Below are 23364 nucleotides of genomic sequence, written 5' to 3' on the forward strand. Positions count from 1 at the left end.
CCACACCACAAGAGACGCTAATAGCACGGACACCCCACGATGATGGAGCATCCATCCAAACACCAACCCCCCACACACACACAAACACACGAACACATTTAAACCCCCCCCCCCCCCCCCGACACACACACACACACATGCACACGCGTACACATTTAAACACCCCCGACACACACACACACACACATGCACACACATTCAAATGCCACACACACACACACACACACACACACACACACACACACACACACACACACACACACACACACACACACACACACACACACAGGACTCTGCCAGCAATGAGGAGGTCAGTGCTGAGGAGTGCTGCAGCATGAAATGACACCTAATGTAGAGGAAACCCATTATCAATAAAATCACATGCGTGACAGCAATTACAGATAAGCACTGTAGGGCGAAGAAAACACAGTTGTGTGGCTTGTGTCTGCGGAGCCGTTTGCCATACAAACCCAGTGCCTTAGTGAAGGAGAATGGGCCGCCCCGGGGACAAAGGACTGGGACAGACAAAGAATCTATTACGCCTTGTGAATATATTTCATCCAGGGCCAGCTAATCCTTGCATGCAAGTGGAACATGGTTGAGAGAAGGGAGACTGCCTAAAGGCAGGGGACATAATGGGAGTGGTGGAGAGGGGCTGAGAGATGGGGAGAGGGAGGGAGAAACTGAGAGAGAGAGAGAGAGAGAGAGAAGAGAGAGCGAGAGAGAGACAGAGGGCGAGAGAGAAAGAGAAAGAGAGATACAGAGAGAGAGAGAGAGAGAGAGACAGAGAGAGAGAGAGAGAGAGAAACCAGCTTGGCCCCTCTGGTTTGACTAGGATATTCACATTGAAACAAGTGGCAGTGTGATTTCATTTAAGGCTTGAATGCAGAGTCCCTCCGGACGTTTCCTAATAAAGCGAAGGCTTTGTGGTCAGGCAAACGATTTTGCGACACATAAACAAAAGACAGCCCATTTCAAAATAAGGCTATTGAATATACTAGTGAAAATTTAGGGAGGCCGTCAAACTGCTTAGGCAAAATGCTTGGCAGAGGAGGACTTTACATTGAATTATTCCCATTCAACTTGAACAAAGAGGTAATAGATGCTCTTAAGCTGCTTTCTCGGAAAGCGATCTTCTTTGATAGCGTTAATGGAAAGCAAAGCAATTTTGCCCCACGTGCTAATGAGCTGGAATTATGAGCGCCACAACAAACATTATAACGTATTAGCATCACACTGCTAACACATTTAATGGCCTCTTGTACATGGCCAAGGGCAGATGAAATGAACAGGAAGAACAGTCAAGTATGTGTTTGTGATTAACTCTGAACTCACTCACTCACTCACTAACTCTCTCTCTCTCTCTCTCTCACACGCACACATACACACACTCACAAATGCACACACACACACACACACAATTCACACTTCTTTTTTCCCCCTGATTCCTGGCAGCTTCCGCACTCTGTTCACTGGGGCGCTGCCACCTGCTGTTGTGGCTGGTCTTTGATGTGCGATGTGGTGCGGGGGTGGGGGGTGGGTGGTTGGGTGCGGGGTGGGGGCCTCACCCGTAAGCTTGGCCTGGGTGGTGTCCTGCTGCCCGGCAGGGAAAACCGTCTCTCCATGCTCGCCACCGGACAGCGGGCCGTACTTGACGCGGTAACTGAGCACCTTGGCCCGGCTGTTGGTCCACTCCAGGGTGATGCTCTTATCAGTCAGCTCCAGCGTCTGCAGGTCTTTCGGGGCATCCAGATCTGGAATGCATCAACACAACAGCTCAGCTTTTTTTGGGGTGTTGTTTTCTGCAGATGTAGATCTTCCTGCTGTTGTGTGTGTGGTCCCCCCCAACCAAGGTTGCTAGAGGGATACCTGGTAAACGCTTCTTCATGAGCACCGTGAAACAATCATGTACATCCTGGACATGCTTGCATCTCAAGAAGGGAGTAATTGCCTCTATTTACCCAGGGTACAGTAATAACACTGCTGCATTTTTTGACCAATCCATGTTACAATTCCTGACAAGGATTCAGCTTTCTTCCTGTACTTTAGAGTAATAAGAACATTACCGTAATAGTTGTCCAATAATGACCCTATTACCTTAATAACACCTTTATAGATGTGTCAAACTGTACTAATGCTTTAATAGTGATTTAATGATGCTTTAATAGTGGCTAATTATTAACTCTAAGAGGCTCTGAACTAAAATATGGCCTTAATAAGGCCTACTGTGTATAGAATCTGTTTCTAGAGGGTTTCCGGCTGAAACGTTCAAAACCAACACAGCTACTTTGAAACGTTCACTCTAAAACTCGTCTTGCACGTTTGTTTGCGCAGTTGAAGCGGTCTATAGAGTGATTCGGAGCTTTGTGACCATGCTGTTAGACTCACCTGTGACGAAGGTCTCGTAGACAGGAACGCTGGTGACCTCTCCTCGCTTGGCCATGAGGCCAACCTCGTACTCGGTGTCGGGGTGCAGGTCGCTCAGGTGGTGCTGCGTGTCCGAGGAGGAGAGCTCCACGGTGTTGCGGTCGGACGGGTCCTCGCTGGGCCCGTAAGAGATGGACACGCCGTCCACCTGAGACACGGGCTGGAACCAGGTGATTAGGGCGGCGGTGTCGGTCACGTCGCGCACATCCACCTGGCTGGGGGAGTCGATCTCTGCAGAGGACAGGCGGGGGTGAGAGCCACAAAGACACAGAGAGAGAGAGAGACAGAGAGAGACAGAGAGAAAGAGAGAGAGAGAGAGAGAGAGAGATGTATGGAGAGGGAGGTGAGAGAGAAAAGAGTGAGAGAAATAAAGTGGGTTGTGAGACAGATAGTAAAAGTGTAAAAGTGCACATAAAAAGAAAAGAGAGGGAGAGAGGGAAAAGAGAAACAGCAATAAAGAGAGAGAGACAGAGTATGTGGAAGATATCACTGAGAATATGGAAGACATTAAAAAACAGTGAGAGTTATCACTGCCACACTGCCTGAAATGACTTTCTGAACTTTCTCTTCCCTTTGAAATTAATATTCATTCTACCGCTGATGGTTTCCACCTCGGGATTCTTTGCTTTGGGAATTATCAGTCTGAGCACATATGAGATCATTATAAAAACTCTCCCTAGACTGTGTATTCTGAGTGTCTAGAAGGCTCGTACTCAGGGAGGGGAAATTGGTTTGTCACACGCGGCAACTGCTGAGAGGTCCTCCTTCTGTGAGCACAAGATAAAGCGCCAAATCTGCATTTGTGCGCTTCAAGCAGCTTTGCCTGAGAGTGAGGTCCCAGCATTGGGAAGATCTTGAAGGGATGAAGTGCTCTTACCACCAATGGCATGGGGGGCCTCCCCATAGCTAGCACCTACTTAGCGCTGTCAGAACGTGCAACCTCCACGCCTCATACCACAAGTGCTCTGCTGGTGGAACGGGTCTACGGAGGCCTATGGAGAACAGTGTGAACGGTATGGATTTAGCCACCGGTTCCCCCAGCCCTGCGTGCGTGCAACATTAGCCTGTCATAGCGTTCAGGTTACCAGAAGCTTTGGGCCCTCCTGGTGCTCATAAATCCATAGCTGCTTCTCTCTCTGCATTAAACCCGATCTGGAATTCACAGACCCAGCAGAAATCAGAGGGGGTGTGTGTGTTGGGAGGTTGGTGGCGAATGAAAAGGAAATGTCAGGTAGCTAATGGCTTTTCCACATATGGATTTTGTTTATGCTGGCGCAGGAGGCGGCCATTTTGCAAGCCGTAAATAAGAAGGGGAGAGCCTGCGACCCGGCGACCGTATGCAGCCAGGCAATAAAGATTTTCACAAAACCATGAGAGAGCGGAACTTTGGCTCCCCGACTGAGGGCTTTATTATACCAGAGTCTATTGAAACGAAGTGAGGAAAACAGTGTTCGCATTCTGGAAGATGACTTGCCAAAACGCAGATGTCTAACATTTTCACTTTCATAATGCCCTTCTCAGCCATTGAAATAGGCTTCTGTTTGGACTGTAACCTTTTATCTGATTGCCTGCCCAAAGGGCCTGCTTAGTTTCTGACAATAGACTGAACTAGCCTATTATCATAGCCAATTCAAGCCAGCTGTGTGGTGTGGATCTGAAATGTCAGCCGTTGTTAGCCAGAGCACAGAACAGCCCTACAAAAATGATTAACGTTAGAACAGGGCAACCTCTCACATTCGGCTTTTTAATGCTTCCTGTAAGTCAAGAATCACCCCCATAAAGGGTAATGGGATTATTTTTAATGAAAGGGAGCTGGAAGAGACATTTTACAAAGCCCTGACAAATAACACCAGTGACAGGTGTGAAACTTCCAACATTTGCTCAAGAGAGACAGTCACAGAAGAGAGGAGAGGAGACCAGAAGGAAAAGAAGAAAAGCAAAAAGGGGGAAGGGCGGGAGCTTCAGAGCCTCAGGATAATGATGTTACATTTAATGCTGGTTTTACTGGCTTAAAGATAGTTAGTGTGCCAACACAGGAAGTCATCAACTCTAACAATAATTGGATTTATAATAATAGTTCCGTCTGATTCCTTAACCCCTTCATACCTTCTTTCTTTCTTTCTTTCTTTCTTTCTTTCTTTCTTTTCTTCTTTTATTTCTTTCTCCCTTCCTTCCTTTCTTTCTGTTTTTCCTCTCTCTCCCTTCCTTTCTGTCTTTCAACAACAGGTCCTAAAATTGGCTACAGGTTAATAGCTCAGAACAACTGCTTACTTGTGAAGAAGTTCTTGGTGGCGGGGGGTCCGCGAGTGTTGTTCTTCACCACCTGCAGCTTGACTTCGTACTCCTGGCCCGGCCCCAGACCAGACTGCTCAAAGGTGGTCTCAGGCGGGCTCAGCTCATTCAGAATCTCCCCATTTTCCTCTTTCTGTCATCAAAGGCACAGCACAGAACCCATTGTCAACAGTGATTGAAGGCATTGTACACATTGTTTATGTCCGTCAAGAAAAGCGGAGGCCGACACTTGAGAGTTGGCCACCACAGGTCAGTGTTGTGCGTTGCACCAAGGTTTCTGAGGGCTGACATCTTTGAGGAGGTGCCAGTGAAAAGAGACACAAAGTTGCCAAGTGAAAGACACAAGTGTTGCCAAAGGAACTAAGCTTGGTTCAATGTCCACTGTGTGAAAGCAATGAGATATAAAGTAAAACGTCCACTTAAACGTCCACCAAAAAAAATAATTGACATCATCTGAATTCTATGTGTTTTCTTATTTTACCTTACTAAAAGCTTACACTTGGTATATTGCTGGCTGGGCTTAATAGCATTTCTGACAGGATGAAAGTTGAATGAAATGGACGGTTGGATTATCTCATCATGGAATACTGACAGTTCAATTTGGTGATTCAAGTGACACTTCTGGCAGTGTCAGGGGAGTGGTAACTGGCTTTCATTGTTTGGCATACATTTTCTAAAGGAGCAAAGGGGCACCTAATCGTTTTTGAAAGAGTTGTGGGTGGAGATGTGTGTGTGGGTGTGTGTTTTCTATGGAGGTGGTGGTTTAGATCCAGTGCACATGTTCTGACAGAACCACTTTCTTTTAGCTCCCAAAGCCCCAAGAGAAAACCTCCTGTGGCACTAAGTCACTACAGCCATCGCCAGACGAATCAGACGAGGGCTATTTCCCATGTCCCATTAAACTATACGCTTCCAGACAACAAGCCTTCACATATTGGCACGCCATTGCCTTTTTTCCCCAGAATACGTGCACTTCTATCCCACATACGCACAACGACTCATTACGGAGCCTTACAGTGAAGGGAGATTTTCATATCACATGTGCTGTTCCTCCTCAGCACAGATCCATGGCTGCCCGAGGGAAAGGGAGCGAGGAAGAAAGGTGAATCAAGTGGACTTACGGTGTTCCTGAAGATGAGGTTCCAGCTATCAAAGGGAATATTCAGGGGGTCCCACTCCACCTCCACAGAGGTCTCTCTGACTGATTTAAACTTCAGGCCTTCTGGCTGGGGAAGATCTGTCACAAGGAGAAGCTGCTGTAACTAAAACCGCATTTATCCAGCCACACAGTGTTTGTATGTGCAAATCCCCCCTGAGCCTAAAAAAGCCTAAAAGCACTTTCATTGATGTTTTTCTTGAAAGTGTTTCTAAGCTGAATTACGCTCAAATGTAATTTTCACCTGTTTTCACCCATAATTACATTTGACGCAGTCCTTGTATGAAAATTCTTAATTAACCTATTTTTCTCGTGACCTGGTAATTTCCAGTATAGTGCTAAATGCATACTTTAACATAATTACCCAGCGTTGCCCTGGAAGGCTACAGATAAAGTATTTATTTGATTTTTTTTTTTTTTCAAGTTTGCTGCACCTCCCTGCCAGCCCCCCTCAACTGTATTCCCTTAACAACATCCCCACCCCCTCATCCTCATCCGAGAGCATGACTAATTAGTTGTTGTTGTCTTCGGGTAGTACTGACAGATGAAAGCAGGATTGCCACTGTTGCCATATGCTAGATCTTCTGGGTGGGGTGCGGGTGCGGGGGGTTAGACCTCAGGCTCTGTGAACTGCCTTAAGCTAATGCCTGCTAATTGCACTATTTAAATAAATGAAATGGACTCTAAGTAATTGTTTGCAAAATACAATCCCAGATCAGCTTTCACCGTTCCTTATTTTTTACCGTAATCAATCAACCATGTAGTCATAGTGTATCGCTCAGAGATGGTATTACGCAGGTGTGGAGGGTGGGGCATGCTGTGTTGCAACTGGCCACTGCGCCATTACCATATTTGGGTCCATGTGCCCTAAGGGTTCGAGTCTGATCTGGGTCACTTCCTGATCCCTCCCCATGTCTCTCTCCTGCTCACTTCCTATCAATCTCTTCCTGGGCACAATAAAGGCAAAAAAAGCCCAACAAATAAAAAAGAGATGGACTTACGCGTGGCTACTCTGGCACTGACGGGCAAGCTCATCTTGTTGTTGAAGACGGCGTAGACGCTGATGAGGTACTCGATGCCGGGCTCCAGCTCGCGGATGGTGGCCTGGCGCCTGTCTCCCGTCACGCGCATATCCAGCTCCAGACCACCAGGCGCAGTGGGCACGTAGGTGACCAGGTACTCGGTCACGAGCATCTCATTCACCCAGGACACGTCCACTGTCTCTGGGTCCACCTCCACCACGGTCAGATCCTTCACTGGGCTGACTGTCGGAGGGATCACAGTACACCATGTTAAGATGTTGGCAGAATGAGGGATGAGGGATTATTACTTTGAAATGTTACATGAAAACTTGTTGAATCCTGGTTTGAGTTTACTCTAACAGAAGACAAAGGATAAATATTATCTTATGAAAATCAGCTCAGAGATCAGAAAGAATAAGAATGGAGGCTTGTCATGGAGACATTATGACCAATTGATGTTAGGCACTCTTGGTCTTTGATATTCATTCTAGTTACTCATACTTGTATGCACGTTTCTTTCTAAAATTAGACATTTATAACCTACTGTGTCCCTTTGATTAAATATCTGTACATTAACCAGAGACGATTGGAGGTGTGATGGTGCTTACTCTGAGAGCAGTCATTGCCAGTGAATCCCATGTCACAGATACAGATTCCATTCAGGCAGTGGCCCTGGTCATTGCAGTCGTCTGGGCAGGTGAGCACGGAGCAGTCGGCTCCAGCGAAGCCCTCGAAGCAGACGCACTTGCCATCAACGCAGTACCCGCGGTCCAAGCAGTTGTTGGGGCACATCTTCTCATTGCAGGATTCCCCGGTAAATCCTCGGTTGCAGACGCACTGGCCGTTCACGCAACGTCCGCGGTTGTTGCAGTTACTCGGACAGGTCAGCTCGTTGCAGTCTTTGCCTGTGTAGCCGGTGTGGCAGACGCACTTGCCATCCACGCACTCCCCGCGGCCGTGGCAGTTGTTGGGGCACATCTTGACGCTGCAGTCCTCGCCGGTGTAGCCCTGCTTACACACACACTTGCCGCTGACGCAGCGGCCGAGGTTCATGCAGTTGTTGGGGCACGAGCGGTCCGAGCAGTCCTCGCCCTCCCATCCCACGTCGCATAGGCACTGGCCGTTGACGCACTGGCCGCGGTTGTTGCAGTTGTCGGGGCAGGACAGGATTCCGCAGTCCTCTCCCTCGTAGCCGGGGTCGCAGATGCACCTGCCGTTGAAGCAGTGGCCCCTCTTGTGGCAGTCGTTGGGGCACGTGAGCTTGGAGCAGTCCTCGCCGCTGTATCCAGCGTGGCACACGCACTTACCGTTCAAGCACGTGCCCCGGTTGTTGCAGTTGCTCGGACACGTGAGCTCACCGCAGTCGTCGCCGGTGAAGCCCTCGTCGCACTCGCAGGTGCCGTTGTTGCAGCGGCCGCGGTCGTAGCAGTCGTTGGGGCAGATGAGCTCGGAGCAGTCGAAGCCGGTCCAGGGCTCGTCGCACACGCACTCGTCGTCGACGCAGCGGCCCCGTCCCAGGCAGTTGTTGGGGCAGTTGGTCTGGGAGCAGTCGCGGCCGATGAAGCCCTCCTCGCAAACGCAGGAGCCCTCGATGCACTCGCCGTAGTCGCCGCAGTCCAACAGGCAGAGCTCCAGGCTGCAGTCGTCGCCCGAGTAGCCTTCGAAGCACTCGCACTTTCCGTCGACGCAGCGGCCCTGGTCCTGGCAGTCGTTGGGGCACTCGGACTCCGAGCAGTTGACGCCCTTCCAGCCGGACTCACACACGCAGCCGCAGGTCTCCACGCTGTAGTTGCCGTGCCCACTGCAGTAGGGCCTGGTTGTGAGCTCTCCTGTGCGGCCAAAGAAAAGATGAGATCAAAGTCAGCCACCCACACGCTACATGACTCACCACCCAGACAATTAAACATTAGCAGGATGAGACCATCATGTCAACGAGCCGATAACTGCAATGAGCCGGTAAGGTGACATGATCAAAGACCGTTAAACCTCACCGCAACCACTCCTTATTCTAGATCAAAGACCGCTCTGACAAACCCAACACACCCTCTTTTTCTCTAGATCAAAGGAGTGCTGATGCAGGTGCTCCACCTTCCCCTAAAGAGGCCCGCTGCTCACCTGTCACCTGAGCTCCACAGCAGCCGGCTCCGCTGGAGCACTGCTCCCTCAGGCTGGAGACTTCCGCCTCCAGCAGCTCCAGGCGCTTCAGGAGGTCTTTCAGGTCGGGCAGGTGGCTGTCGCAGGCGCACGCCTGCTTGGGGATGTTGATGCGGTGGGTGAAGACGATCTGGTTCTCTCCGTCGACGGTGTGCTCGGTGTGCATGTCGGAGGGGAGCGGGGCGGTGAGGGCGGCGGGCCGGGGGAGTCTGACCTCCTCTCCGCCGGGCGACTCCAGATCCACGGAGCACAAGGAGCTGGACGGGACGTTGATGTTGTAGACGTGGTTGAAGACCACGGGCTGGTCGGGGTTCGGCAGGCTCGCGTTCTCGCGGGAGCTGGGGCTGAGGGTCTCTCGCCGGTGCCGGATGACTTTCCGCAGCAGGCCGGCGTGGGAGAGCTGCAGCAGAAGGGCCATAGCGGCAAAGCCCAGAAGCAGGCTTCGCATCCCCATGACAACCACCACTCTCTAGGACTCAGTTGGGTGAAAGACACTGGAGCAACTTACTACCAGTCCTTTAGCTGAAGACAATATCTTTGTACCCTGCAAAGCATAAGAACAGGAAATTAAGTTTAAATATGATCAGAAATTCAAATCCAATCACTAATCATTAAATCAATAACCCATAAGTGCATGATTACATGCTTAGTCTGTTTATTAAGACAGTGACTGCTTTGCCCTTGTTAATCAGTATGAGTAAAAAGAAAACCCTGAAATACACTAGGGGGAATATGATAACAGCACACTGTCGCCCAATCCCTCCAAAAGCAATTAACTTTACACTGTTGCCTCAACAACTCAACGCATTATCTTGTTAGCATGACCCATTTCTAGTGCCCTCATCACAGCAAGGGACAGACAGTCAGAAGGCCACTGATGTCTCTCTCTTTCTCTCTCTCTTTCTCTTTTCCCCCTTTCTCTTTGTCAAAGGACAGACCCTGGCAGTGAAACGAGGTCTTGTGATGTCTGACCTTGCACTCAGCTCATTTTCCTCCTGTGTTTCTTGTGACAAAAGACTCGGAACCCACAGCAGGCAACACCTGGGCTGGAAGAACAACCCCCTCCCCGCTAACTGCCCCTGCTCCAGACAACAACCCAAGCTGACCATCTGCACAAGACCTTCCAGTGTGGCCGGGCCAAGGATCCAACTATTCCAAAAAGGTTCCAACAAAATACTGGCAAGATCAGCATTCTCTGACCACGCTGCTTCCACCAGCCAACACATTTCGATGGGCCACATGACCCATTTAACAAAGAGAAGTTTGGCTGCTTGTTTTTGTAACAGCCAGGAGACATGTTGTTTCTTTTAAGAGTTCTCCATGCTGGAACAGAAAGAGCTGGGGAAAATAGGCAGCCATAGAACACCTGATTTTTTTTTTCTTTGAAGTCTCTTTGTTCAGTGAAATATGTCAGTTACATAAAATGTAGATGTCTTTTTGTAGAAGGTCCAGAAAGACGCTTGGCTATTACACCCATGATAACTCTGTATTGTAGAATTTGGAAGGCCCTAGTTAACCATGCTGATTTGAACATATTAATAATAATAATTAATTAATAATTTCACTAATTAAATGAATGACAGCTGTGTGTAATTAATTTATATACCTTACTGATAATTGATTATGCTACTAACAATTAAGGCTTTGTAACAAGTCCATTTACCATTAACCCATAACCCAAGCAACACCTAACCAACAACCCCCGCCCTGGGCCACACACACACAACCCTAATTGTATGAGGTTTTCATGGAGAGCATCATCACCATATCTCTAGCACCTGGGACCTGACCACACAAAGCCAGCACAAACAGACAATTAAAAGCCAGCAGTGACGGTGCACCATGGGGGTTATAAATCTCAGCCGGCCTCCGTGAGAGCCTCCAAGGCTGACGGTCAGTGACTCTGCCAGGTCATCTGCAGGTAATTTCCTGCGCTGGGACTGCGGGGACTTCTCAAACCAAACCCCCGGCTGGCTGACGTGTGATTAGCGGGGGCTTTGACAGATGAGCGGATGCAGGAGGGATCCCACGGCCTCTTCCACCCCCATCACCCGTCCCCCCTTCCCCCTCCTCCGCTCCTCTTGGCTCTACCCCCCCCCCCCCCTGCCCTCTGTCAGACAGACAGGGATGAACACTCCCGTAATGGATGCGGCACAAGGGGTACTGAAGTGGCCGCCACTGCTGCTGTGGATGGGGACAGGGCTCTGGGAACACCCAGATCTGGAGTCTCAGGGGGGGCGGTGTTGAAGAGCAAACCAACCCCCCATCCCCCACCCTCCCCTCTCTCCTCCCTCCTGAGTCGCCAGGCATCCCAAACTGGGGATTAAATCTGACAAAATAGCCAGAAAATTGCTTTGAGCCACTATGTGAGTTTTAGTTCTGGCCCAATGGCTGGCTTTTTCACTTTGCGGGCTGGCTTTGTCTCCATGAGAATCTCACCAAAAAAAAAAAAAAAGAGGGTTCAAGCACCATTTTGCGGAACCAGGGCCTGGTCTTTGTTCGGTCACTTAGAATAAACCCCCTGAACCCTCCAAACCGAGCAAAGTCATCACCAATCTGAATAAATCACCCAACAGAGCAGCGATGCCGAAATCAGCCCTGACGGAATCATTTAAAAGACAAAAAAAAAAAAGAAAAACAGAAACAAATCTCTGATCCACTGGCCCACTCAGGGAAAGGCGATTTCAATATGCAAGAGGTGTGGGTGAGCAACAGCAGAGCACTAGACTGCCCCAACAGTGGCTCTTTCATCAGCCCGAAATCCCACAAAGCACCCCCGGTTTTTGGAGCCCTGTCAAGACATTGCTGCATCCAGGGCAATATGCTAATGAGGCTGGTTACTGGCACATTTAGATGGACTAGACACAATATGACTGAAGCTTTCTAATGCTCGGGCTTGTTTTTTTGTTTTGTTTTCTTTTTAACTCACATTGTTGGGGCTCTCAGACTCACAGGCGAGCCAGTTGGCAGCCACACATCTGATGCGAGGAGAAACCTGCTGGCTCGCATATTTAGCACAAGCGATCTAAATTAGTCGCGTAGTTTTGTATGTGTGTGTCCTCCACTGCTGACTGCAGCAAGTAGCCCACGTTTATATAGCTGCCCCATACCGAGACCTGTGCTCAATTCTTTTATGAGATGTTAAATTCTGTCTGTCAGCAAGGTAATTCAGGCTGGGGCCAACTTGTGAATCAGAAAGTTTAACCAGTGAAAGATGTTATTAGGGAAAACATTACATGGGATGTTTGGTAAGCTTTGGAGCAGTGAAGCAATTAAACTTCCTGAGTTCTTTAAACAAGGCTTTTGACTTTGCTGTTGACTTTAAAACTCCATAATGTGTCCGTCACGGCAACACTGGCAGTTGCACATTTGTTCGTCTTGTTTCCGAACAGATAATGAATCAAGATAACTAAATAAGAACCAAGAGTCAATCTTTTTTGTCCTGCAAATGCAATTATCCGTGGACCACTCGGTCTGTCACAACAGCCAATGAGCCAATTAGAAAACTTGTCAGACAGCTCTCGAAAAAGGGGAGGCTTAAACTGCCACTGGTCCTGTCACATGTACAAACTTGTCGATGGGAGAGGAAGGACCTTTGTCATCGGGGGCCATTTAATGAGGTGGGCCTTGTGCTTTCTTCCCTCAGACAAGGGGAACTTTGTCTGCCTGCTTCCCTGCATAGATTGCAGTCTCTGTGGTTTATTTGATGCGCTTATTGCACAAGTGGGAGGAAAATGCTTAGCCTCATTTTGTCTGCCTGTGAAGGTAAATGCCAAAGAGATAGCATACTGGAGTCTTAGAATTTGCATCTAAATGTTCTTGTCTCATACCTCAGCGACAGTGATTTTCAAGTCTTGGGCTCAGGAGACAACACCACCGTTTCTTGTTTATGATTCCTATTGTCAGTGATGACTTTTCCAGCATGTGTATTTTGAAATGTCCCACATCTAAGAGGCAAGATTTGCTTTGAATTGGCTCCGGAACATTCTTTCATGGCAGAGAAGAAGTTTTTCTGAAGACTTTTATGAAAGATGCAGACTTTTTACACATTTGTCTCATCGTAAAATGATTGTTATGAAAGGGATGAGTAGTACACATTGCCTAGAAACTCTTCAAATAAACTGTCATGTTTATATTAGCTTGTTTGTTTTTCAATTCCAGTCATTATTGTGATTCTATTTCTCTTTCTTCCACATTATGCAATCATTAGAATGGATCCACCATATTTTCATGGAATTAGCATGCAAAGAGGAGGAGCCATGATGTCTATTTCACAACCACAAACAACATGAATAATGGAACATGACAGCTCTCCCGACGCGCAAATACTGTAATATTCAATTAATGAGATCCCAGTATGCAAACAATATTGTAACACATTCGCTCTCTCTCTTTCTATCTCTCTCTCTCTCTCTCTCTCTCACTCTCTCTCTTTGCTCTCTGTCTGTCTGTCTCTCTGTCTCCCAGTAGAATTATCAAAGCTTGCCTAGTTTTGTAGGTCACCCATAACAGAAAAGCGTTTGCCTTCTCTGGGACACAGTCTTAATCTGGGTCGCCCAGCACTGCTGAATGAGCGGGCATTGTCTGGGGACTCTATTCACCTTGAGAGGTGCCATACAAATACTCCGGCAGTAACAGCAATGGCGCAAATGAAGTCAGTGGCAAAGAAGCAAGAAGAGCTCTGGCCAAATCTACAGAACAATACTGTATATATGTGCCACAGAAGTCCCCAATGGACCTGAGACAAGGCAGCATCCCTCAAAACCCTACAGTGACAAACACAGAGGAAACTTGCCCTTTCTCATCATAGGATTTGCCATAGTGGAAGCTTTATGGTGGAGGTTGCTATCGACCAAAAAAAGGGGAAAAAACGAGATGATCTACAGATAAATCATCATTAAAGTGCTCCACAGGTAGAGGCGGGTCTACTTATCTCCATCTGCGAGTCGCGAGGTATCGACTGGCTAGCCTCCAAGGTCACCATCAGAGAGACGGAGCGCGAGAGAGAGAGAGAGAGAGAGTTGCTGAGGCCAGCACGGCGCTTTGAGGAGTCATAATCATCAAACACCAGAATGGACGTCTGCGACCACGGCGGCTCCCTGCAGCCAGGCCCCGTCCACACGCGGCACAGGATCGATGGGTCAGCTAGCGACACTTGGTCATGTTATTGGATCGGCGGGCCGGGAAAAAAACGGGGTTTCTAAGTTATCACCCTCCAAGACAATACACACCGAGCAGTCAGGCAGTGTCTGCTGCAGAGCGCCTACGCTCAGTTATCCTCCCAGCCTCTATCTCCTGGCTGATCAATAGGAGATGGTATTGCGCTTTTGTCCATGCCAGTTCATTTTTTTTATGATCAGACAAAAAAAATAAAAATAAACTTTGACTCAAAAGCTTTGGGCTTCTGTTTTTCTTTCATAACCACAGGGACGAGGACATATTCACAGCACATGATCTGGCATGGTAACACTCGACTGCCCCCAAACAGGCCCTCCTCAGTCCACCCTCATGAATCTTCCCTTGGCTCCCCTGTTTTATTTGGCCGGCCTTCAGTTCAAAAGCAGCTCATGTATGGCCCTCGTTAGGGTTCAGCGATCAAACAAATGTCTCCAACGATTCAACCGAATGTTTTATTTCCATCATAAGGAGAACATGGAGAGCATCTGGGCAGCACAAAAGCTTCTCAAATGCCACTCAGCATGACACTTGACCTCGAATGTCATCCTTGGCATTTCACTTCAGTGGCAGCAGGTGCAAATCTTCCCAACACTACCTTTTCCTGTTTGACAGTGTAATGCTTTGCATGCCAATCATGCCAAGCAAATTGTTTAATTTCACTTATCCTAATGCATACCAAACGGAGGCCTGATTTCATTACAGCTCCATGAGCTAAACACATTTTAACAGCTCTCTCATCTCAGATATTCAAATAGCTTGAGTGACAGACTACACACAGAGTTTTTCTTCCTCATGATAAGGCAGGCATACGGTTACATAGAGAGGCAAAACGACAGGGCTTCTTTTTTTCCTACTGAAAAGGCCGGGTTCCGTGACAATTGAGCCCCATTTCTGGGTTCTGTAATGATGCTGGAGGATCTGATGGCACCGATAGAGAGTTAGTGTGTGTGGGGCCGATAAGGCTAACTGGGGGGTGTGGTGCGGGGAGGGAGGGGGTCTCTGATAGCTGCAAACCCCCACTGCTTCCATGTGCGCTTGGGTACGCTGACATTGCTGCAGGTGATTCCCGCTGACTTGACCGGGGGAAAGTTGAAGTGTGTGGCATATGGCTCATGTGATACTCGGAGCTGGTGAGAAATCGAGAGAAAAAGAAACCCTTTATATTATTCATGCCCTTCCAAACTAAAATGAATTGCGAAGTGTGCCGCTGTTTAAGTATTAAGTGACAAGTGCTGAAGTATGTGAGTATCTCCAGTTCGGTCCAGCTGGACACATTTGCTGTTCTCAGACTCGTTTTACACCCCGAACTCTGGTGACCTGGTGTTTATTAGTCTGACCTCAGCTGCCTTCACAACAGCCGTCTCATGTCTCCTCGCCTCTTTACAAGCGTCCCAACCAACTATTTCAGCACTCCATTGTAACAACAAAACCCTCCACACAAAGACCCCATTTCTCCTCTTTTTTGTCATTCGGTTGTTTTTTTGTTTGTTTGTTATTTTTTACGACGTGGTCACCAACAATAAAAATGAAGTTTCAGGTTGCTTTTCTTTGGCTGCCATGTGCGGAGATGGCTCTGTGTAAGTATTCCGGTGAGCAACAAAGGCACATCCAGGCGAAGCTTGCTCACGTTACAAGCGCCGTCCAGCCCAGGTAATCAAATCTACCAGCCAGGTGAGCACGGTAGAGTGGCACCTAACACTCGCCCGGAGGGCTTTTGTTCCCCAGCAAGCGCGCGCGTGTTGATTAGCAGTCTTTAAATGGCTGTTGGCGGCCACTGAGGACATGAATCCACTTTAGCCAGCATCTTGGAACCGGGGCCAATGCCTCAACGCTTGCCCTCGTGCCAGAGTAATGATCTATTCACCCGCCTTGCCTGCTTCAACACAGATGGGGGACAGTGATGCAATTTCATGTTTGTTTAGGCAAGGAAACTAGATATTAGTGATGGCAGACTAATTGAGCTTGGTTTTCTTTTCTCTCGTCTGGTTCTTTTCATGGAAAAGCTATCAGATGTGGTATGTGAAGCTACTGTGAGTTCTGGTACTCCTTGGCTTATGGTCTTTGCACCAAAGCAGTAAATCCTGAGTCTGGTGGGTTTCCCTGTCCTTGGTCCTAGATGTGTTCCTCTCTTTCACTCTTGCTCTCCCTCTCTCCTTCTCTCTCTCTCTCTGTTTCTCTCACTCACAGACAGATAGCATGGCAGAATGAGATATGTGCAAGTCTGGAATCTGACGAGCTTTAGCAGCCAGAGGAAAGTCCTAAGAGATTGTCCAGACTGATAAATCAACATGAGAGACCTTACAAAACAATAACATGATACGTTATGAATACTGATCTGGCTCCACTGTAAGAATCGGAATAAAAAAGTGCAAACAAACTCTTTCCTGGGCTGAATGTTGAGCAGTTGAAGATCAGGCCAGAGTGCCACAAGGGAAAAAACATATCCCTGGCTTATCTGACTTGCTAAAAAATGCCAAAGCTGATTCAAAAGGGTTGAGCGAGGACATAGAGGCACAACACCCTCTTTGACAGCTGACAGAGAGACGTACGTTTCTGTCAGGACAACAAAAGCCCAAATTAGTCTTTTTATGACGGGAAAGGATGTAAACCTCTGCCATGGGGAAATGCGTATGGGAATGTTGGCCGTGATGTTGGGACATCTGCTTAGCCTCGTCTAGTTGGTCGGGGAGGACGGTCTAAGGCTGCCCTTATGGTCTGGAAAGGCGTCCAACTCACACCCTGCGCATAAAACGGTGTGACCTTTGACCTGCTGGGGTTGGCCTCACATGTGGGTTTCCCCCTTTTTGGTATCATTTCCTCACTTAAATTGCCTTCTGTCCTCAAAAGGGGCCCTGTCGTGTCCTGCACCAGTGATGATGATCACATTCCAGTACACGGGGGGGGGGTCACTGGCGCATGCCTGTCGCCACGGCAGCGTTGGCCACAGTTGCTCATCCCCTGGACGCCGCCCATGAAGACACACAAAGGGGCCTGGAAGGAGCCCGATAGGACCTTCTGCACCCGCCTCAATTAGCATCAGACTCCCATTAAGAACCATCTGCGACTGGAGCATGTTAACACATTGGAGTCCTTTGAGGAAACGTTTTTTTATTCCGGCCCTGATCGTGACTAGTGGAGTGACATTCATTGGACCGCTGGGAATAAAGACTCCACTTGCAGCTCAGAAAGACAGGAAATCTGTTGCTGGAGAGATCTTCACCAAATGATTTCCCAAATTGGTTACACAGTGATTCCCATTCCCATTCTAGAACATTTGGAAAAAGATGTTTGTTGTTCAATATCACTTTAATGTTTGTATTCTGTTGTGATTTCAAACACATGATATAGGTTTTCTTGACAGTGTATTTCTTTTTCATTTAATGTAGTCTATATATATATATATATAGAATATATACACATTAAACTGCTGACTGATTTTAGTATACAATACCATGTCTAATGATGACAATATGTTATCAACATGTTTTCAACACTTATTTCTGTCACCTGCAGCTGAGTGAAGCATAGACACGAACTGGCTGCCAGCCAAATGAAAAAGTGACCAGAGCAGATGACCAATGAGGGTGAGAGGGAGAAGAGATGGACAGATAGCAGAGATGGGGTGATAGGAAAAGGTCAGACTGAATGGTGCTCCTCTCTCCTCCTCGCTCCTATCTCTGTGACATTTCCTTCTGCTGCAGAAGCTCTGAGGTACATACACACTCCCCCACCCCTCATCAATAGCCCCCCCCACACACACACCAATAGCCCCCACCCCATAGTCCACCCCATACATGCCTCCCAAGTGCATAAGTGCACAGTAGAGAGAGAGAGAGAGAGAGAGAGAGAGAGAAACGCATCAGAGGAAACAGCTGTCCAAACAAAAGCCCTTTTCTCACTCATCCCCATGTCGAGTGGCGCTGTCAATGGCCGCTCCGCACACACATGGCTCCATCATAAAACATTTACCCACCATGCCAGGGCAACGGCAAGACACACTCTGGCAGCGCAAACCCACCTCACTAATCGTCCATTACAATACCAGCACGACGTGCCCACCCCTCCCCCTGTCATCAGGAGAGAGAAAGAAACATGACAGATGTCCGTTCCCAGTGACTAAACACAGAGAGCTCTGACCACACACATTCTGACCACACCACTCTGACACATTCTGAATTGTCTCTCTCTCTCTCTCTCTCTCTCCCTGCCCGGCATTCTCTCCAAGAACTGGTAAGTGTGTTTTATAATTGAATGTGATAAAAATGAAATTGCCCATCTGACAATGGCAATTAAAAGCCGCATAGAGAAGCCATTGTTCCCTCTCGTTAAACTCACCAGCTGTGTCCAGCACAAAAGAGAGAATTGAAAGTGCATTATCCAGTATTTCCCCCTTCTACAGCACAGGACCAGCGGATCCTGGAGGTCTCCTCACCCCCCTCACTCACTCCCCTTGATAACATATGCGAACACACACACACACACACACACACACACACACACACACACACACACACACACACACACACACACACACACACACACGCACAATATGAACACTCATACTAACACTAGCACTCATACTGATATATTGGCAGACATGGACACACACACACCAACACACACACACATACACACAATGTTAACATATATGCACACACACACACACACACACACACGCACTATAACATATGCACAGACACACACACTAACACTCATGCATGCACACACAACATGCATGCACACACAAGTATATTGGCAGGCAGACAGACAGACACACACACACACACACACACACACACACACACACACACACATAGACACAGAGACATAGAGAGGCAGAGAAAGAGAGACACACACTTGATACTATTGTCTTAGCATCCATATCCCAAACATGTTTAATCAAAGGGAGAAGAAGAGAGGTCATAGCACATTTTTGCCTTCTCACTGTGTCACACTGTCAGAGTGATTCATTTTCATGGCCACAGAGGTAGACGGCAGCAAGACGGCAGAGACACAGAGAGAGAGCGAGAGAGGGAGGGAGAGAAAGAGACAGAGAGAGGGAGCGAGGGAGAGCAAGAGAGAGAGGGAAAGAGCGAGAGGGAGGGAGAGCAAGAGAGAGAGGGAGGGAGAGAGAGAGGGAAGGAGAGCAAAGAGAGAGGGACAGAGAGAGCTGACAGAGACAGAGAAAGATGTTTGAGTGAGAGACAGAGAGAGGAAAGAGTGGTAGTAAAGGGGGAGAGATGTGCATGTTCATGTGTCTGTGGGAGAGAGAGAAAGAGAGAGAGAATAGGGGGAGGGAGGAGAAAGAGAGAGAGAAAGAGAGAGACAGAGGGAGAGAGGGAGATGAGGCTCCAGATCTGGGTGCCACCGTGGGCTCAGTAAAGAGACCTGGATGCAGACGAAAGCGGAGCTCTCACCCACAGCTGCTGCCCAGCCAAGTCCAGCCGAGCCGCTCCCCGTGCAAGCCAGCCAGCCAAGCCAGCCAGCCCAGTCTGCTGGAGAGCAGCGCAGAGCAGCTCAGCAAGGTGGAGACACGCGCTGGCAGGTAACACTGACACACTACACACACACACACACACACACACACACACACACACAGCCGTGTGCACGTACGAAAGCCAAAACCCACGCTCTCCGCTCGCAGACTCTGCAGACAGACTGCTTTCACAGGGTAGCATTACACAGTGATGGATCAAAGTGCTGGATCGTTCCATTCATCCGTTCAACTACCCCCCACACACACACACACCCTCCCCTCCACTGCCGCCGCCAACCACACCACCACCACCACTAACACCAGCACCACCCCCCTCCATCACCACCACATCCATTGAAAGCCTAGCAACACTCAGCAGAGCCAAATAATTGCAGTGAGCAAAGAGGAGAGAGAGAGAGAGAGAGCAACTTCCCTTATAAACAATAATGGATAGCCCAAAGCAAGTCATAATAGGACACATTACAGCCGGCTTTTAGGAGTCGCACTTTCAGAAATTACCACAGCTGATCAGCATATTCTACTTCAACACTTCTCACAAGCCAAAGAACTCAAATGACAAGGGTGACATCCTTTAAGAACATAAAACAACACCAACTTCATTCATGACTTTTGCCTTACATGTACTACATATTTCTTACAGCATTCTAACTGTCATCTAGAAATAGATCAGAAAACATGCCAGTCTCAACACTGATGTTAAGAACAGCTACTGTCAAAGGTAGTTCAGTATGACACAGGAGCTTACCTTCAGCAGGATCAGAACCAGAGGGAAGGAAATTCTCCAAAGGGGAAAAAGAAATGCTACAGAACAACCTGACCCAATAGAAATAGACCCGAGAAGAACCTAATTGAAAGTCTGTCTTTTTATGTTCTAAAGAAGTGGCAGTTGTGTAACTGTATCTGTCTCTTCTCTCTCTCTCTCTTTTTCTCTCTATCTCTGTCTGTCTTTCTTCAGTCTGTCTATGCCATCCACCCAGAGAGCCGGCTGATGCAGGAGCCAGAGAGAGAGGGAGTGAGGGAAAGAGAGAGGGAGGGAGAAATCCCTTTCTCTTAAACAGTAGACACTTTGCGGTCAGACCCCACTCCCACCTACCTCTCTTATACATACCCCTCCCTCAGTCCCTCTCTCTCCCGCCCTCCCTCCTTCTCTCCCTCCCTCCCTCCCTCCCTCTCTCCCTCCTCTCTTGCTCACTCATTCACTTACTCACTCACTCACTCACTCACTCACTCTCCCCCCTCCCTCTAACTGGAAGCTGAGGAGTTGAAACGGGATGCCTCAAGGCTGTGTGTGTGTGTGTGTGTGGGGCAGCAGAGAGAAATGGAGAGAGAGAGAGAGAGAGAGAGAGAGATGCATAGTAATAGTCTTGTAGATGAAGAGAGTGAGTTGATGAGGGAGAGAGAATCAAAGTTGGGCTGACAGATACACAAACAACCAAATGGACAGACAGACAACTGGATGAGCAGACCGATAGATACATGGACAGATAAATGGACAGTGCAGACAGAGAGATAAATGGACAGACAGGTGAATAGATAGACAGAAAGATATAGAAAGAGAGAGTGAGAGAGGAAGAGAGAAAAAGAGAGAGGCCATTAGCCACAAACTGGAGCAAAGTCGAGTCTTAACTGAGTGAGGGTGGGGAAATTCAAAGCTGCATTAGCATACTTTTTTGGCTGAGAATGAAAGGGGAAAAATGACCTTGCCCCCCTTTTAAAGATCTAAATAAGAGCACTAATGACTGTGCTACGCCTGCTACGCGTGGGGGGAGGGCGTCAACGACAGTCACGCGATGGCAGGCACCATCTCCGGGAGAAGCTCCACAGCATGGCACGTTCAACACTCCCCGTTGATGAAGAAGCAAACAGACGCAGAGGTGAATACAGACATTTGGATTCCCAGCGTCTCCTTCGACAGAGGCCCAGAGAGGCTCTAACCTGAGGCTGCGTTTCAATGGGATTTGGAAGGGTCCCCTGTGGCCCCTCTTGTCCCCTCAACCTGCAGCCTCAGATTAGTGTGTGTTTAGACATCAATCTTCCTCTCTCTGTCTCTCTCTCTCTCTCTCTCTCTCTCTATGCTCTATGTATGTATCTATACTCTACCTTCTCCTCAAAAAATCCCTCTCTTTCCCTCCCTCTCTCTCGCTCCCTCTCGCTATCCCTCCATCCATCCATCCATTCCTCCCTCCCTTCCTCCCTCCCTCCCTCCAACCTGCAGGTAGCATGAAGTCCAAACAATGCTGCTCGCAATTAGCGACTGAGCTGCGAGGACTACTCAATGTAAACAACTACTCTTCCTCTCAAAACAAACCAATGCCGGCCAAAGAGCCCGCCCCCCCGCACACACACACACACACACACACACACTCTCCGAATCCAGCAGCGCCTCTGCTCACTGGCACCACAGCTGGTGCCGACGGCTCCCGGAGCATTTCAAAGCCAGGAGAGGCGCATCGAAAATAATTCATAAGAGCCACCATGGAGGATGAAGAGGCACTCATTAAGTCCGACTCTGACCCTGTAGCCACCCACATTTAAAAGGAGATGAGGGGGTGGGGAGGGGGTGTGGTAGTTGGGGGAGCAGGGTAGGGGTGTGGGGTGCAAAGGCTGGGGTAGAGATAGTGACCCCCCCCCACACACACACACACACACACACACACACATACTCTCCTCCCATGGGAAAAATCAGCATCCTTTGGAGACAGAAATCAGCCCCCAGCAGCCCCCTGCTCAATAAGTCATGAATCGGAGATGAAGCGCCCGGTCGGCGTGGGGATTCAATCTAGGTCTCAATTCCAACCAGACGCAAAAACATGGCAGAAAATGATGCCTATCCAGTGATTGAGGGCTGGGCGGGGGGCGTCTTTCCTATTTCTGCCGTGGCGAATACTAGAAGTAAGTGTTCGTTTTTCCTCTGGTGGAAAACCAATCCTCTCCGCACGTCAAACTGCCTGCGGGATGTGACACCCCATGTACACTTACACACAGAGATAACCATCTCTAATGTGTGTGCGTGTGCGTGTGTGTGTGTGTGTGTGTGTGTGTGTGTGTGTGTGTATCTCCGCAGGGTTTCGGAAGGAATGTGGAGTGGATATATGTGCACATGTGTGCATATAAGTGTGTGTGTGTGTGTGTGTGTGTGTGTGTGTGTGTGTGTGTGTGTGTGTGTGTGTGTGTGTGTGTGTGTGTGTGCGCGCGTGTGTGTGTGGTAAGGGGCTGCAGTGCCAGACCCAGGCGATCTCAGTGCACACGGCAGGGGAAAATGATCCTGAAGACAGCCAGGCAGCAAAGCAGAACAGATCCATTCTAATCCCATATGAGACCCAAGCTCCACCACGTAGACATGTAATAGAGATCGCTGCATAAGCAGCCCCTCTCCTCCAGCATTCCTACCTCCTCACCACCATAAAGCTCTCTCATGCTGGGCATCTCACACTCTGTTCTAAACACTTGTTCTACTCTACTACTGTACCACTACTGCACTAGAACAACAGCACAAGAACGAGAACAAGAATGAGAACAAGAATGAGAACGAGAACGAGTCCCCAGTATGGTACAAAACAGAACCTCTAGAACACCATTCTGAGGGGTTTCCACCGAGTGCAGATGCTCACAGGCTCGCTGGTGTGTGTGTGTGTGTG

The 23364-nt window shown here is 48.5% G+C and overlaps 1 protein-coding gene across 4 annotated transcripts in view; it reads right to left on the reverse strand.

The window, feature by feature from the left end:
* The window catches only part of tncb (tenascin Cb), a 69727-nt gene that overhangs the window by 18940 nt on the left and 27423 nt on the right, over positions 1 to 23364 (reverse strand). For 3 of the 4 annotated variants that reach the window (XM_048242747.1, XM_048242746.1, XM_048242744.1), the window contains exons 1-8: positions 20472 to 20756; positions 9013 to 9595; positions 7506 to 8726; positions 6877 to 7140; positions 5841 to 5956; positions 4699 to 4852; positions 2389 to 2658; positions 1569 to 1754 (exon numbers count right to left, since the gene is read on the reverse strand). In XM_048242747.1, the coding sequence (XP_048098704.1) occupies positions 1569 to 1754; positions 2389 to 2658; positions 4699 to 4852; positions 5841 to 5956; positions 6877 to 7140; positions 7506 to 8726; positions 9013 to 9505 (2704 nt within the window). In that variant the 5' untranslated portion in view covers positions 9506 to 9595; positions 20472 to 20756. Of the gene's footprint in view, positions 1 to 1568; positions 1755 to 2388; positions 2659 to 4698; positions 4853 to 5840; positions 5957 to 6876; positions 7141 to 7505; positions 8727 to 9012; positions 9596 to 20471; positions 20757 to 23364 lie in introns of those variants that run through there. The other variant, XM_048242745.1, reaches the window with a different exon arrangement.

Source organism: Alosa alosa, chromosome 5 (assembly GCF_017589495.1).
Source record: "Alosa alosa isolate M-15738 ecotype Scorff River chromosome 5, AALO_Geno_1.1, whole genome shotgun sequence".
NCBI lineage: Eukaryota > Metazoa > Chordata > Actinopteri > Clupeiformes > Clupeidae > Alosa > Alosa alosa.